Genomic DNA, 18301 nt, shown 5'->3' with positions numbered 1-18301 from the left:
CTGCTAAATGACTAAAATGTAAAATGTAAATGTGTTGATGTTTAGGCCAAGGTAGCTTTTTTGAAATCAACCAAACATGAGAAGACTTTGCTTTTGTTTTGTTTGTTTGTCGATAAGGGTGTGCAGGGTGTATACGTGGTCTGTCGTATGGTATTTTTTTTTCTGTCTCTCTCTTTTTCTGAAATTAAATTAAGATAAACATCAGAAAATGTCTTACTATTGCTGCTGAGGTGTAGTAGGTTTGTGTCTCCAAGCAGCGAAAGGTATAGTAGGGAACATTTCTTGTGAAAAGACTACTACAACTTGCCCAGATTAGACCCTCTGTTTTCCCTCCCTCCCCCAGACAGCGCCTTGCCAAGTTTGGGAGGCCCCAGCCAGTCTTTCTAGTGGGAGGATGCTGGGTTTGCTTCATGCTTCTTGACGATGATTAAAGTTGGGCTAGCCCCCCCCCCAGAACCTCCCAGCCTTCCCTATACCCCAGCCAGCCACATCCCTCCCTGTCCCCACCCCATCCCCAACCCTCTTTATCAAAACAGCTGCAGCTTCATGTTTTCACATGAAGTTGATTTAGATACTTCTAACATCACTTTTCTGTAAAGGTAGGAGTGAAAGGGGGAAGGGACATGTCATGTTATTGCTCCTCCTTACTTTCTTTCTACACCTTATTCTCTCCTCTCCTCTTTCTTCCCCTCTTTCTCTCCTCTCCTGGTGTCCGCTGTTTCAGCTTGCTGAATGAAGGTAAAGAGCCCAGGGAGAAACCGAGACAGAACATGTTGAGACTCCTCTCTCTAGAGAACACTAATGACATGGAGGGAGGGAAAAGAAGGGAAGAAAATAAAAAATAAAAGGGGAATACGTGACTGGTCTCATCACTTCACTCTCTGTTTATGTGTAAGATATACTTTATCTTTATAAACTATAAAGTCTACAAACTATAAAGCCTTCTGCTTTAGAATCTGTCGTTGAAGTTGGTCAAATTCTCTCTACTCTCAGTACTCTACTTAACTCTCTCTACTCTCAGTACTCTACTTAACTCTCTCTACTCTCAGTACTCTACTTAACTCTCTCTACTCTCAGTACTCTACTTAACTCTCTCTACTCTCAGTACTCTACTTAACTCTCAGTACTCTACTTAACTCTCAGTACTCTACTTAACTCTCAGTACTCTACTTAACTCTCAGTACTCTACTTAACTCTCTCTACTCTCAGTACTCTACCTAACTCTCAGTACTCTACCTAACTCTCTCTACTCTCAGTACTCTACCTAACTCTCAGTACTCTACCTAACTCTCTCTACTCTCAGTACTCTACTTAACTCTCAGTACTCTACTTAACTCTTAGTACTCTACTTAACTCTCTCTACTCTACTTAATTCTCAGTACTCTACTTAACTCTCAGTACTCTACTTAACTCTTAGTACTCTACTTAACTCTCTCTACTCTACTTAATTCTCAGTACTCTACTTAACTCTTAGTACTCTACTTAACTCTCTCTACTCTCAGTACTCTACTTAACTCTCAGTACTCTACTTAACTCTCAGTACTCTACATAACTCTCTCTACTCTCAGTACTCTACATAACTCTCTCTACTCTCAGTACTCTACTTAACTCTCTCTACTCTCAGTACTCTACTTAACTCTCTCTACTCTCAGTACTCTACTTAACTCTCTCTACTCTCAGTACTCTACTTAACTCTCTCTACTCTCAGTACTCTACGTAACCTCTCTACTCTCAGTACTCTACTTAACTCTCAGTACTCTACTTAACTCTCAGTACTCTACTTAACTCTCTCTACTCTCAGTACTCTACTTAACTCTCTCTACTCTCAGTACTCTACTTAACTCTCTCTACTCTACTTAACTCTCTCTACTCTCTCTACTCTACTTAACTCTCTATACTCTACTTAACTCTCTCTACTCTCAGTACTCTACTTAACTCTCTCTACTCTCAGTACTCTACTTAACTCTCTCTACTCTCAGTACTCTACTTAACTCTCAGTACTCTACTTAACTCTCAGTACTCTACTTAACTCTCTCTACTCTCAGTACTCTACTTAACTCTCTCTACTCTCTCTACTCTACTTAACTCTCTCTACTCTACTTAACTCTCTCTACTCTACTTAAATCTCTCTACTCTACTTAACTCTCAGGACTCTACTTAACTCTCATTACTCTACTTAACTCTCTCTACTCTCAGTACTCTACTTAACTCTCTCTACTCTCAGTACTCTACTTAACTCTCAGTACTCTACTTAACTCTCTCTACTCTCAGTACTCTACTTAACTCTCTCTACTCTACTTAACTCTCTCTACTCTACTTAACTCTCAGTACTCTACTTAACTCTCAGTACTCTACTTAACTCTCTCTACTCTCAGTACTCTACTTAACTCTCAGTACTCTACTTAACTCTCAGTACTCTACTTAACTCTCAGTACTCTACTTAACTCTCAGTACTCTACTTAACTCTCAGTACTCTACTTAACGCTGCTCTACTCTCAGTACTCTACTTAACTCTCTCTACTCTCAGTACTCTACTTAACTCTCAGTACTCTACTTAACTCTCAGTACTCTACTTAACTCTCAGGACTCTACTTAACTCTCAGGACTCTACTTAACTCTCTCTACTCTCAGTACTCTACTTAACTCTCTCTACTCTCAGTACTCTACTTAACTCTCTCTACTCTCAGTACTCTACTTAACTCTCTCTACTCTCAGTACTCTACTTAACTCTCAGTACTCTACATAACTCTCTCTACTCTCAGTACTCTACATAACTCTCTCTACTCTCAGTACTCTACTTAACTCTCTCTACTCTCAGTACTCTACTTAACTCTCAGTACTCTACTTAACTCTCTCTACTCTCAGTACTCTACTTAACTCTCAGTACTCTACTTAACTCTCTCTACTCTCAGTACTCTACTTAACTCTCTCTACTCTCAGTACTCTACTTAACTCTCTCTACTCTCAGTACTCTACTTAACTCTCTCTACTCTCAGTACTCTACTTAACTCTCTCTACTCTCAGTACTCTACATAACTCTCTCTACTCTCAGTACTCTACTTAACTCTCTCTACTCTCAGTACTCTACTTAACTCTCTCTACTCTCAGTACTCTACTTAACTCTCAGTACTCTACTTAACTCTCAGTACTCTACATAACTCTCTCTACTCTCAGTACTCTACATAACTCTCTCTACTCTCAGTACTCTACTTAACTCTCTCTACTCTCAGTACTCTACTTAACTCTCAGTACTCTACTTAACTCTCAGTACTCTACTTAACTCTCAGTACTCTACTTAACTCTCTCTACTCTCAGTACTCTACTTAACTCTCAGTACTCTACTTAACTCTCAGTACTCTACTTAACTATCTCTACTCTCAGTACTCTACTTAACTCTCAGTGCTCTACTTAACGCTGCTCTACTCTCAGTACTCTACTTAACTCTCTCTACTCTCAGTACTCTACTTAACTCTCTCTACTCTCAGTACTCTACTTAACTCTCAGTACTCTACTTAACTCTTAGTACTCTACTTAACTCTCTCTACTCTCAGTACTCTACTTAACTCTCTCTACTCTCAGTACTCTACTTAACTCTCAGTACTCTACTTAACTCTCTGTACTCTCAGTACTCTACTTAACTCTCTCTACTCTCAGTACTCTACTTAACTCTCTGTACTCTCAGTACTCTACTTAACTCTCTCTACTCTCAGTACTCTACTTAACTCTCTGTACTCTCAGTACTCTACTTAACTCTCTCTACTCTCAGTACTCTACTTAACTCTCTGTACTCTCAGTACTCTACTTAACTCTCTCTACTCTCAGTACTCTACTTAACTCTCTGTACTCTCAGTACTCTACTTAACTCTCTCTACTCTCAGTACTCTACTTAACTCTCTCTACTCTCAGTACTCTACTTAACTCTCAGTACTCTACTTAACTCTCTCTACTCTCAGTACTCTACTTAACTCTCTCTACTCTCAGTACTCTACTTAACTCTCTCTACTCTCAGTACTCTACTTAACTCTCTCTACTCTCAGTACTCTTCTTAACTCTCAGTACTCTACTTAACTCTCTCTACTCTCAGTACTCTACTTAACTCTCTCTACTCTCAGTACTCTACTTAACTCTCTCTACTCTCAGTACTCTTCTTAACTTTCAGTACTCTACTTAACTCTCTCTACTCTACTTAACTCTCAGTACTCTACTTAACTCTCTCTACTCTACTTAACTCTCAGTACTCTACTTAACTCTCTACTCTCAGTACTCTACTTAACTCTCTCTACTCTCAGTACTCTACTTAACTTTCAGTACTCTACTTAAATCTGCTCTACTAATCACAACTGGGATGTTATTTAATGTAATGCTAAACATTGACAGCAACAAACTCCAGTTGTTGGAAATCTTTTCATGGAGAGGCTGTGGTCTGTATTGGAGCCTCTAGTCTAACCAAAAAAGATGGAACAAACAAAAGTCACGTCTCCTCCACCAAACTGAAGCTAGTTGGTGGCTGTTGGCTCATAGGGACCTGTAGGGAATAGGGTGCCTGTAGGGAATAGGGTGCCTGTAGGGAATAGGGTGCCTGTAGGGAATAGGATGCCTGTAGGGAATAGGGTGCCTGTAGGGAATAGGGTGCCTGTAGGGAATAGGGTGCCTGTAGGGAATAGGATGCCTGTAGGGAATAGGGTGCCTGTAGGGAATAGGATGCCTGTAGGGAATAGGGAGGTGCCTGTAGGGAATAGGGTGCCTGTAGGGAATAGGGTGCCTGTAGGGAATAGGGTGCCTGTAGGGAATAGGGTGCCTGTAGGGAATAGGGACCTGTAGGGAATAGGGTGCCTGTAGGGAATAGGGTGCCTGTAGGGAATAGGGTGCCTGTAGGGAATAGGGTGCCTGTAGGGAATAGGGTGCCTGTAGGGAATAGGGTGCCTGTAGGGAATAGGGACCTGTAGGGAATAGGGTGCCTGTAGGGAATAGGGTGCCTGTAGGGAATAGGGTGCCTGTAGGGATGCCTGTAGGGAATAGGGACCTGTAGGGAATAGGGTGCCTGTAGGGAATAGGGTGCCTGTAGGGAATAGGGTGCCTGTAGGGAATAGGGTGCCTGTAGGGAATAGGGTGCCTGTAGGGAATAGGGTGCCTGTAGGGAATAGGTGCCTGTAGGGAATAGGGTGCCTGTAGGGAATAGGGTGCCTGTAGGGAATAGGGTGCCTGTAGGGAAGTGGAATAGGGTGCCTGTAGGGAATAGGGTGCCTGTAGGGAATAGGGACCTGTAGGGAATAGGGTGCCTGTAGGGAATAGGGTGCCTGTAGGGAATAGGGTGCCTGTAGGGAATAGGGTGCCTGTAGGGAATAGGGTGCCTGTAGGGAATAGGGACCTGTAGGGAATAGGATGCCTGTAGGGAATAGGGTGCCTGTAGGGAATAGGGACCTGTAGGGAATAGGGTGCCTGTAGGGAATAGGGTGCCTGTAGGGAATAGGGTGCCTGTAGGGAATAGGGTGCCTGTAGGGAATAGGGTGCCTGTAGGGAATAGGGTGCCTGTAGGGACGCAGCCTAAAGACACAGGAGGTGTGCTGGGGAGGTGTGCTGGGGAGGTGTGCTGGGGAGGTGTGCTGGGGAGGTGTGCTGGGGAGGTGTGCTGGGGAGGTGTCCTGGGGAGGTGTGCTGGGGAGGTGTACTGGGGAGGTGTGCTGGGGGAGGTGTGCTGGGGAGGTGTACTGGGGGAGGTGTACTGGGGGAGGTGTACTGGGGGAGGTGTACTGGGGAGAAGGCCAAGAGTAGAGACCGGGGGGGGGAGAGGAAGGAAGAGCGGAAAGAAACACTGCAGCTCATTCTCTCATTTCTAGTGTCACGTGTATATACTACATCTCTCTCTCTCTTCCCCCCCCCCCCACCCTCAGCTGACCAGATTTGTTATTGTGTGAAAGAAAGATGTGTCCGTGGGCTTGGGCAGGTGGTAGAGGTAACAGTGGACTGACTGCAGATGCTTTCCTCGTCAGTCTGCTTTCCTAGTACTGTAGTTGTTTTGTTGCCTTGTGGAAGAATATACCTCCTAATTTAGTCACATGTAGCTGTCTCCTGGTCTGCTAATGGATCTGTAGTAACATGTATCCATAATAAGTATATAGGTTATAGGTTGAGAGCTTTTGTGAAAGAGCACAGTTAGAAAGATATGGCATATAGAAGCAAACCGGATGGACATCATGAAAATGATCGCAGAGGTTGAGGGACGTTCATGAGTAAAAACAAACAAAAATAGAATTATTGTAAAATTGACTGTGGCCATAAAATGTATATAGTATGTATAACTGCCAGGTCGCAGTTGTAAATGAGAACTTGTTCTCAACTGGATTACCTGTTTAAATAAAGGTTACATTTTCTATTTTTTTTTTTTTAAATAAGCTGGAAGTAGAGGCCTAAGCATTGTTGTTCGCGAGTTTACTCCAATTAGGGAAGGAGTGGTGGGGTTGGAAAGTGATAAAGGGAAATATATTTGAAAAAAACAAACAACAAACATGTATCAATAAGGCTAATTGTTTACAAGGTAAAGGTTTTCCCTTGTTTTTCCCAATGTTAACTTCCCTTGTATTGTTGTGTTGCTGCTCTGAAGTGTAACTGAACTGGTGTGTATTAAAGCAGCCGTTTTCCAACCTCTCCTCTGGGACCCCCAGCCGTTCTCCAACCTCTCCTCGGGGACCCCCAGCCGTTCTCCAACCTCTCCTCGGGGACCCCCAGCCGTTCTCCAACCTCTCCTCGGCGACCCCCAGCCGTTCTCCAACCTCTCCTCGGCGACCCCCAGCCGTTCTCCAACCTCTCCTCTGGGACCCCCAGCCGTTCTCCAACCTCTCCTCTGGGACCCCCAGCCGTTCTCCAACCTCTCCTCTGGGACCCCAGCCGTTCTCCAACCTCTCCTCTGGGACCCCCAGCCGTTCTCCAACCTCTCCTCTGGGACCCCCAGCCGTTCTCCAACCTCTCCTCTGGGACCCCCAGCCGTTCTCCAACCTCTCCTCTGGGACCCCCAGCCGTTCTCCAACCTCTCCTCTGGGACCCCCAGCCGTTCTCCAACCTCTCCTCTGGGACCCCCAGCCGTTCTCCAACCTCTCCTCTGGGACCCCCAGCCGTTCTCCAACCTCTCCTCTGGGACCCCCAGCCGTTCTCCAACCTCTCCTCTGGGACCCCCAGCCGTTCCCAAACCTCCCCTCGGGGACCCCCAGCCGTTCCCAAACCTCCCCTCGGGGACCCCCAGCCGTTCTCCAACCTCTCCTCTGGGACCCCCAGCCGTTCTCCAACCTCTCCTCAGGGACCCCCAGCCGTTCTCCAACCTCTCCTCAGGGACCCCCAGCCGTTCTCCAACCTCTCCTCGGCGACCACCAGCCGTTCCATGTATTTGATATATTCCACAGCTAACACACCTGATTTAACTTGTCAACTAATCATCAAGCCCTTGATCAGATGAATCAGGTGAGTTATTGTGAAACATCTGGGGGTCCCCGAGGAGAGGTTTGAGAACCACTGTATTAAAGCACACAGCCAAGACAACGCAGGAGTGGCTTCGGGACAAGTCTCTGAATGTCCTTGAGTGGCCCAGCCAGAGCCCGGACTTGAACCCGATCGAATAACTCTGGAGAGACCTGAAAATAGCTGTGCAGCGACGCTCCCCATCCAACCTGACAGAGCTTGAGAGAATCTGCAGAGAAGAATGGGAGAAACTGCCCAAATACAGGTTGGCCAAGCTTGTAGCGCCATACCCAAGAAAACTGGCGGCGATTACAGCCTTGAAAGGTGCTTCAGCAAAGTACTGAGTAAAGGGTCTGAATTCTTATGTAAATGTGATATTTCAGTTTATTTTTTATTTTTTATAAATTAGCAAACATTTCTAAAAACCTGTTTTTGCTTTGTCACTATGGGGTATTGTGTGTAGATTTTAGAATAAGGCAATTTTAGAATAAGGCTGTAACGTAACAAAATGTGGAAAAAGTCAAGATGTCTGAATACATTCCGAATACATATACTGAACAAAACTATAAACGCAACATGCAACAATTCCAAAGATTTGACTGAGTTACAGTTCATATAAGGAAATCAGTCAATTGAAATAGATTCAATAGGCCCTAATCTATGGATTTCACATGACTGGGAATACAGATATGCATCTGGTCACAGATACCTTTAAAAAAAGGTAGGGTGTGGATCAGAAAATTTGTCAGTATCTGGTGTGACCACCATTTGCCTCATGCAGCGCGATACATCTCCTAAGTTGCTGGATATTGGCGGGAACTGGAACATGCTTTCGCTCACGTTGATCCAGAGCATCCCAAACATGCTCAATGGGTGACATGTCTGGTGAGTATGCAGGCCATGGAAGAATGGGGAAATGTTCAGCTTCCAGGAATTGTGTACAGATATGACATGAGGTGATAGCGGCGGATGAATGGCAGGACAATGGAACTCAGGATCTCTTCACGGTATCTCTGTGCATTCAAATTTGCAATTGTGTTCATTATGGTATGCCTGCCCATACCATAACCCCACCGCCACAATGGGGCGCTCTTTTCACAACATTGACATCAGCATACCGCTCGCCGCCATACATGTGGTCTGTGGTAACAGGACGGTTGGACCTACTGCCAAATTCTCTAAAACGATGTTGAAGGTGGCTTATGGTAGAGAAATTAACATTCAATTCTCTGGCAACAGTTCTGGTGGACATTCCTTCAGTCAGCATGCCATTTGCATGCTCCCTCAAAACCTTAGACATCTGTGGCATTGTGTTGTGTTGACAAAACTGCATATTTTAGAGTGGCCTTTTATTGTCCACAACACAAGGTGCACTGGTGTAATCATGCTGTTTAATCAGCTTTTTGATATGCCACACCTGTCAGGTGGATGTATTATCTTGGCAAAGGAGAAATGCTCACTAACAGGGATGTAAGCAAAATTTGTTCACAAAACTTGAGAAATAAGCTTTTTGTGCGTATGGAAGATTTCTGGGATCTTTTATTTCAGCTCATGAGCATGGGACCAACACTTTACATGTTGCGTTGATATTTTTGTTCAGTGTACAAAACATTAGGAACACCTGCTCTTTCCATGACATAGACTGACCAGGTGACTCCAGGTGAATGCTATGATCACTTATTGATGTCACCTTCCACATCAATCAGTGTAGATGAAGGGGAGGAGACATCTTCAAGAAGGATTTTTAAACATGGATTGTGTATGTGTGCCATTCAGAGGGTGAATGGGCAAGACACAAGATTGAAGTGCCTTTTGAACTGGGGTATGGTAGTAGGTCCTCCCCCTCTCTACCTCCGCCCTCTCCTCCTCTCCTTCTCCTCCTCCTCCTCCCCCTCTCCTCCTCCACCACTTCTCCTTCTCCTCCTCCTTCTCCTCCTCTCCTTCTCCTCCTCCTCCCCATCTTCTCCTCCTCCTCTCCTCCTCCACCGCTTCTCCTCCTCCCCCTCTCCTCCTCCATCGCTTCTCCTCCCCCTCTCTTCCTCCTCCTCTCCTCCTCCGCTGCTTCTCTTCCTACTCCTTCTCCTCCTCCCCCTCCTCCACCGCTTCTCTTCCTACTCCTTCTCCTCCTCCTCTCCTTCTCATCCTCCCCCTCTCCTCCTCCACCGCTTCTCCCCCTCCCCCTCTCCTCCTCCACCGCTTCTCCTTCTCCCCCTCTCCTCCTCCACCGCTTCTCCTCCTCCTCTTCTCATCCTCCCCTTCTCCTCCTCCCCCCTCTTCTTCTCCTCCTCCCCCCTCCTCTTCCTCTCAGTACAATCCCCCTCTTGTTCTTCTGGGTCTTGTTCACCAGGCACCAACCTGTTCACCAGGCACCAAACAAAAAAACACTCAAACAGCGAGGGGACTACCTGAGCTCGTTCAATAAGAAGTGTTCATTTTTTTGTGTTCTGTAGCCAAACTTTTAAAAAGGTTTTCCGTTGCCTAATGATTGACCTTTTCTTCTCTCATGTTTGTCTTAGAGGGGTTGGAATGAAGCAGAAGACAAGTTTCCGTTGGACGTCCATGTACAATTGGACAGTAAAGTAATCTTCTCCTACTCTTTGCAGAGGCAAGCCTTCCAACGGAGACTATCGCACCTCCAAGGACCCAAGGGACCGCAGCCCCATAGAGAGAGCCGCCGCCCCCTCCATGGGTCTCCATGGCAACCACCACCTGTACGCCCCCCACCACCACATTCCCAGTCTGGCCATGGACCAGCCCCTCGCCCTGACTAAAAACAACATGGACGCCGCCCGCACCCTCCCCATCTCGCCAACCGCCGTCAGTCCTGTGGAACGCCAGCAGGTAGAGAGAGAGAGACACACACACACACACACACACACACACACACACACACACACACACACACAGTCTTTCAAAGCTCAGAACATGCAGGTAAAAAGTGGTCTTCAAACCACATGCTAAGTCCAAACGTGTTTGTGTGTGTGTGTGTGTGTGTGTGTTTAGAATCGTCCGTCAGTGATAACGTGCGCTCCAGCCAACAACCGTAACTGTAACCTGTCTCAATGCCCTGTGTCTCACAACGGCTGTTCCAGCAACCTCCCTAGCAACTACAGCAGGAGACCAGCCAGCAACTGTAAGTACTATACCACAATATATGATATAATACTATATTATACACATTGTATGTACATATATGCTGTAAGTACTATACCACAATATATGCTATAATACTATATTATACACATTGTATATATATGCTGTAAGTACTATACCACAATATATGATATAATACTATATTATACACATTGTATGTATATATATATATGCTGTAAGTACTATACCACAATATATGATATAATACTATATTATACACATTGTATGTACATATATGCTGTAAGTACTATACCACAATATATGATATAATACTATATTATACACATTGTATATATATGCTGTAAGTACTATACCACAATATATGATATAATACTATATTATACACATTGTATGTACATATATGCTGTAAGTACTATACCACAATATATGCTATAATACTATATTATACACATTGTATATATATGCTGTAAGTACTATACCACAATATATGATATAATACTATATTATACACATTGTATATATATGCTGTAAGTACTATACCACAATATATGATATAATACTATATTATACACATTGTATGTACATATATGCTGTAAGTACTATACCACAATATATGATATAATACTATATTATACACATTGTATGTACATATATGCTGTAAGTACTATACCACAATATATGCTATAATACTATATTATACACATTGTATATATATGCTGTAAGTACTATACCACAATATATGATATAATACTATATTATACACATTGTATATATATGCTGTAAGTACTATACCACAATATATGATATAATACTATATTATACACATTGTATGTACATATATGCTGTAAGTACTATACCACAATATATGATATAATACTATATTATACACATTGTATGTACATATATGCTGTAAGTACTATACCACAATATATGATATAATACTATATTATACACGTTGTATGTACATATATGCTGTAAGTACTATACCACAATATATGATATAATACTATATTATACACATTGTATGTACATATATGCTGTAAGTAGCATACTATAGTTCCATATTATACCATACTACTACCAGTATAGTACTACAGGAGACCTTGCCAACAAAAAATACCATTATTATTCAACACAACAATATGTGCTCAACAAGTTATCCTCAGTGGTACACATACATGATCTAATAGTTGTTGTAAAGTCATTATGTGTAGACCAGTAGAATGGGACTATTGTAATGTAGACCAGTAGAATGGGACTATTGTAATGTAGACCAGTAGAATGGGACTATTGTAATGTAGACCAGTAGAATGGGACTATTGTAATGTAGACCAGTAGAATGGGACTATTGTAGTGTAGACCAGTAGAATGGGACTATTGTAATGTAGACCAGTAGAATGGGACTATTGTAGTGTAGACCAGTAGAATGGGACTATTGTAATGTAGACCCGTAGAATGGGACTATTGTAGTGTAGACCAGTAGAATGGGACTATTGTAGTGTAGAGTGGGACTATTGTAGTGTAGACCAGTAGAATGGGACTATTGTAATGTAGACCAGTAGAATGGGACTATTGTAGTGTAGACCAGTAGAATGGGACTATTGTAATGTAAACCAGTAGAGTGGGACTATTGTAATGTAGACCTGTAGAATGGGACTATTGTAGTGTAGACCAGTAGAATGGGACTATTGTAGTGTAGACCAGTAGAGTGGGACTATTGTAATGTAGACCAATAGAATGGGACTATTGTAATGTAAACCAGTAGAGTGGGACTATTGTAGTGTAGACCAGTAGAGTGGGACTATTGTAGTGTAGACCAGTAGAATGGGACTATTGTAGTGTAGACCAGTAGAGTGGGACTATTGTAATGTAGACCAGTAGAATGGGACTATTGTAGTGTAGACCAGTAGAATGGGACTATTGTAATGTAGACCAGTAGAGTGGGACTATTGTAATGTAGACCAGTAGAATGGGACTATTGTAATGTAGACCAGTAGAATGGGACTATTGTAGTGTAGACCAGTAGAATGGGACTATTGTAATGTAGACCAGTAGAGTGGGACTATTGTCATGTAGACCAGTAGAATGGGACTATTGTAATGTAGACCAGTAGAATGGGACTATTGTAGTGTAGACCAGTAGAATGGGACTATTGTAATGTAGACCAGTAGAATGGGACTATTGTAATGTAGACCTGTAGAATGGGACTATTGTAGTGTAGACCAGTAGAATGGGACTATTGTAATGTAAACCAGTAGAGTGGGACTATTGTAGTGTAGAATGGGACTATTGTAGTGTAGACCAGTAGAATGGGACTATTGTAGTGTAGACCAGTAGAATGGGACTATTGTAATGTAGACCAGTAGAGTGGGACTATTGTCATGTAGACCAGTAGAATGGGACTATTGTAGTGTAGACCAGTAGAATGGGACTATTGTAGTGTAGACCAGTAGAATGGGACTATTGTAATGTAGACCAGTAGAGTGGGACTATTGTAATGTAGACCTGTAGAATGGGACTATTGTAGTGTAGACCAGTAGAATGGGACTATTGTAGTGTAGACCAGTAGAGTGGGACTATTGTAGTGTAGAATGGGACTATTGTAATGTAGACCAGTAGAATGGGACTATTGTAGTGTAGACCAGTAGAATGGGACTATTGTAGTGTAGACCAGTAGAATGGGACTATTGTAGTGTAGACCAGTAGAATGGGACTATTGTAATGTAGACCAGTAGAATGGGACTATTGTCATGTAGACCAGTAGAATGGGACTATTGTAATGTAGACCAGTAGAATGGGACTATTGTAATGTAGACCAGTAGAATGGGACTATTGTAGTGTAGACCAGTAGAATGGGACTATTGTAGTGTAGACCAGTAGAATGGGACTATTGTAATGTAGACCAGTAGAATGGGACTATTGTAATGTAGACCAGTAGAATGGGACTATTGTAGTGTAGACCAGTAGAATGGGACTATTGTAGTGTAGACCAGTAGAATGGGACTATTGCAATGTAGACCAGTAGAATGGGACTATTGCAATGTAGACCAGTAGAATGGGACTATTGCAATGTAGACCAGTAGAATGGGACTATTGCAGTGTAGACCAGTAGAATGGGACTATTGCCGTGTAGACCAGTAGAATGGGACTATTGTAGTGTAGACCAGTAGAATGGGACTATTGCCGTGTAGACCAGTAGAATGGGACTATTGTAGTGTAGACCAGTAGAATGGGACTATTGTAATGTAGACCAGTAGAATGGGACTATTGTAATGTAGACCAGTAGAATGGGACTATTGTCATGTAGACCAGTAGAATGGGACTATTGTCGTGTAGACCAGTAGAATGGGACTATTGTAGTGTAGACCAGTAGAATGGGACTATTGTAGTGTAGACCAGTAGAATGGGACTATTGTAGTGTAGACCAGTAGAATGGGACTATTGTAGTGTAGACCAGTAGAATGGGACTATTGTAGTGTAGACCAGTAGAATGGGACTATTGTAGTGTAGACCAGTAGAATGGGACTATTGTAGTGTAGACCAGTAGAATGGGACTATTGTCATGTAGACCAATAGAATGGGACTATTGCAATGTAGACCAGTAGAATGAGACTATTGCAATGTAGACCATTAGAATGGGACTATTGTAGTGTAGACCAGTAGAATGGGACTATTGTAATGTAGACCAGTAGAATGGGACTATTTCACAGAATTGTCAATTTAAAGAAATGTTGCCAATTTATTCAAGACAAAATGTTGCTTACATTAGATAGTTAATCAAGAGATTCTGTCTCGTCCAGATCATGGCATTTGTAGTTCTTTATGACAGCCACATTAGCTGCTAATAAGCGTTTCATTTTTGGGGGGTATGAACAGGCGAATATATTGATAAAAGTCTCCTTGTCCAAGAGAGATTTACACGGTTATTAAAACGTCACGCCAGGGTAAGCCTACACGAAACACAGACCTTATTTTAAGTGTTTCTAAATTCGCCTATGGGAAAAATGAATGTTGGAAAAACTACTACACAGGGAATAGGGTGTATTGACGGGTCAGCAGGAACTACTTCCTGCAGAGAGGGAGCTAGGTCCTCTTGGGCGTTGTCTTGTTCTACGAATAGAGGACTCATCATGGATAAAATCCTGTTTTAGAATGGACATAGAGATGACTAGAGGACTCATCATGGATATAACCCGTTTCAGCATGGACATAGAGATGACTAGAGGACTCATCATGGATATAACCCGTTTCAGCATGGACATAGAGATGACTAGAGGACTCATCATGGATATAACCCGTTTCAGCATGGACATAGAGATGACTAGAGGACTCATCATGGATATAACCCGTTTCAGCATGGACATAGAGATGACTAGAGGACTCATCATGGATATAACCCGTTTTAGCATGGACATAGAGGATGACTAGAGGACTCATCATGGATATAACCTGTTTTAGCATGGACATTGCCATCGAGGGCTTCCACCATTTTAAAGTAGTCAACCGGGTGGGGATTCCTATGTATTGGGAGCGATCTGCCAATGATCAGAGCATTGTCTTCTTCAAAATGGGTTGCAAATGGCTTTAAGCTATATCACCACCATCTAGTGGCCACAATATTTATTTCAGGGCTCCAGCACTGCAGGTGGCAGTAAATCACCAATATAAGCTTTATGCTTTTTTCAAAACAACACAAAGGAACAAGAAAATGGACTACATTAAAGTGGATATAGTCTCAATGACGCTACCTATGCTGTCAGACGCCAAACGGCACAAAGATCCAAAAAGGACACCTCTGTCTAACTCTTATGGTTCGTCCAGGGAAAAACACCAGACTGGACTGTTACACGGCCAGTCATTATGAAACACACAGGAGTCGCTCTGACAGCAGGCTGGTTTACCGTGTTCCGTCTTCTGTCATCTCAAGCTGGTGAGATCATGTGTTCAGTCTTCTTCTGGTCCTCTGTAGCTCAGCTGGTAGAGCACGGCGCTTGTAACGCCAAGGTAGTGGGTTCGATCCCCGGGACCACCCGTACACAAAAAATGTATGCACGCATGACTGTAAGTCGCTTTGGATAAAAGCGTCTGCTAAATGGCATATTATTATTATTATTATTATTATTATTCTGTCTGATGTGTCAATATATTTATAGCCCTGTCTCTCTGTAGATTTTAATGAACTAGTGTCTGTCCAGTTTGCTTATTCCTCCTCTCCCCTCACAGAAAACTGAAATGTCCTCTCTTCTCTCCCCCTCTCTTCTCTCCCCCGCTCTCTTCTCTCCCCCGCTCTCTTCCAGCCAACACGGTGTGTGTGGACCCGGTGATCGAGGAGCATTTCCGTCGCAGCCTGGGGAGGAACTACAAGCAGCCGGAACCCGTCACTAACTCTGTGTCCATCACCGGCTCTGTGGACGACCACTTCACCAAGGCCTTAGGAGAGACCTGGCTGCAGATCAAAGCCAAAGGAAGCTCCTCCTCTTCCCCTGACTCCTCTCCCAACAGTCACATGGTCAACCACAACCACTCCCCCTCGGTTGTGTCCTGAAGGGAGGAGCTACAGTAGGCCAATCAGAGCCAGCTATACCCAACACAGGGCTGGTTGAACCACCCTCCTGGGGAGCTATTGGGTAGGCAGGCAGGGTGGTTTTGTTTTGCTCCAGCCCTGCACTAAGACCATCTAACACACCTGGAGCAAGCTAATGGAGGTCCTGAGGAGCAGCTGATTTAGCAGGATCAGGGTCGTATTCACCAGGTACCAAACTGGTTTTAGTTTTCTGTTGTTATTTAGCTCTAATGCGTACAATCCAGGTGTGCTTTATAACAGGGCTGGAGCAAAACACTGCATCTCCAGTAGCTCTCTAGCCAGGAAGAGGGTTGGCCTTGGTCCCTGGTGTAAGTCTACCCTGAATGATTTGGCCCCTCTGAGAGCTGTGCTAGTAGCTAGCTACAAAGCCATGTACATAACCATGGAGGGAGTTTCCTTTTCTCATTTATTTGAATTGTATTCTTTTTTTGAAGTAGGTTTGCGTTATTGGATGCCCGAAAAGCTGAAAGTGAGGAAGTGTTTGTTTCTATCCTATGGATTCTGTATGGAGAAGCATCCCAACCAACCACATGCCTTCGTTACCAAAGAGAACTCTGGTGCAAATCTGTCTTTTTTAAAATAATGAAAAGGCCATTATTTTACTTCCCCTTTCCATCTCTCTAGCACCCCACTGTAGAGTACCATCTCTCCTCCTCCCATCTCTCCTCCTCTACCCTCCTCTACCCTCCTCCCATCTCTCCTCCTCTACCCTCCTCCCATCTCTCCTCCTCTCCCCTCTCCTCCCATCTCCCCTCTCCTCCCATCTCCCCTCCCCCCTCTCCTCCCATCTCCCCTCCCCCCTCTCCTCCCATCTTCCCCTCCCCCTCTCCTCCCATCTCACCCTCCTCCCATTCTCCCTCCTCTCCTTTCTCCTCCCATCTCCCTCCTCCCATCTCTCCTTCCTCTACCCTCCTCTCCCCTCCTCCCATCTCCCCTCCTCTCCCCTCCTCCCATCTCCCCTCCTCCCATCTCTTCTCCTCCTCCCATCTCTCCTCACTCCCATCTCTCCTCCTCTACCCTTCTCCTCCCATCTCCCTCCTCCCATCTTCCTCCTCTACTCCTCCCATCTCCCCCCCCCTCTCTCACCCCTCCTCCCATCTCCCCTCCTCTACCCTTCTCCTCCCATCTCCCCTCCTCCCATCTCTCCTCCTCTACCCTCCTCCCATCTCCTCCTCTACCCTCCTCCCATCTCCCTCCTCTCCCTCTCTCCTCCCCTCCCCTCCTCCCATCTCTCCTCATCTCCCCTCCTCCCATCTCTCCTTCTCCTCTCCCTCTCCTCCCATCTCCCCTCCCATCTCCCCTCCTCCCATCTCTCCTCCTCTACCCTCCTCCCATCTCCCCTCCTCTCCCCTCCCCTCCTCTCCCCTCTCCCCTCTCCTCCTCTCCCCACCTCCTCCTCCCCTCCCCTCCTTCTCCCCTCCTCTCCCCTCTCTCCTCTCTCTCCTCCCACTCCCCTCCTCTCTCCCTCCTCTCCCCATCCTCCCTCCTCCTCCACCCTCCTCCCATCTCTCCTCCTTTACCCTTCTCCTCCCATCTCTCCTCCCCTCTCCCCTCCTCCCATCTCCCCTACTCCTCCCATCTCCCCTCCTCTCCCCTCCTCCCATCTCCCCTCTCCTCCCATCTCCCCTCTCTCCCATCTCTCACTCCCTCTACCCTCCTCCCATCTCCCCTCCTCTACCCTCCTCCCATCTCTCCTCCTCCCATCTCTCCTCCTCTACCCTCATGTCCTCCCCTCCTCTCCTCTTTGTCCAGTTGTCCTGTATGTCTGTATGTGCGTACTTGAAAAGAGGCCGACTGATTTGCACTAATGTTGAGGGACTAGGGTTTGCATATCAACCTCACGATGGATACACATGAGACATGCTACATGCTTATAACATACGATATAACAATACTTTCATATGTTTAGAAACGGATGACAACCGCTGACGGTTCTGTGATGTTGCATCATGTGGTCAAAACATCCTTTTCTTTCTGGGGAAAGATCTCTTTCTTTTATTCAAACACTTCTTACTATTGTTGGTGCTCACAACTGGACTATTTTCTATTCCTCCTTTTGGGCGTTGTTGTATTTCCTCTGGTTTAGAATAGATAGCTCCTCTCTCTCTGCAGCAGTGTGGGTTGGTAGGTAGATTTGAGCTCTGGTGTGAAGGT

At 44.6% G+C, this 18301-nt stretch overlaps 1 protein-coding gene across 1 annotated transcript in view; it reads left to right on the top strand.

The window, feature by feature from the left end:
• The window catches only part of vgll4b (vestigial-like family member 4b), a 77126-nt gene extending 60267 nt beyond the window's left edge, over positions 1 to 16859 (top strand). Inside the window, exons 3-5 of the mRNA XM_041891861.2 lie at positions 10053 to 10290; positions 10453 to 10582; positions 15861 to 16859. Of these exons, the coding sequence (XP_041747795.1) occupies positions 10053 to 10290; positions 10453 to 10582; positions 15861 to 16108 (616 nt within the window). The 3' untranslated portion in view covers positions 16109 to 16859. The remainder of the gene's footprint in view (positions 1 to 10052; positions 10291 to 10452; positions 10583 to 15860) is intronic.
• Positions 16860 to 18301: the final 1442 nt, after the last annotated feature.

The sequence above is a fragment of the Coregonus clupeaformis genome, chromosome 12 (assembly GCF_020615455.1).
Source record: "Coregonus clupeaformis isolate EN_2021a chromosome 12, ASM2061545v1, whole genome shotgun sequence".
Lineage (NCBI taxonomy): Eukaryota > Metazoa > Chordata > Actinopteri > Salmoniformes > Salmonidae > Coregonus > Coregonus clupeaformis.
Note: the sequence above shows the minus strand (reverse complement) of the source record. Positions and strands in the feature narration are given on the sequence as shown.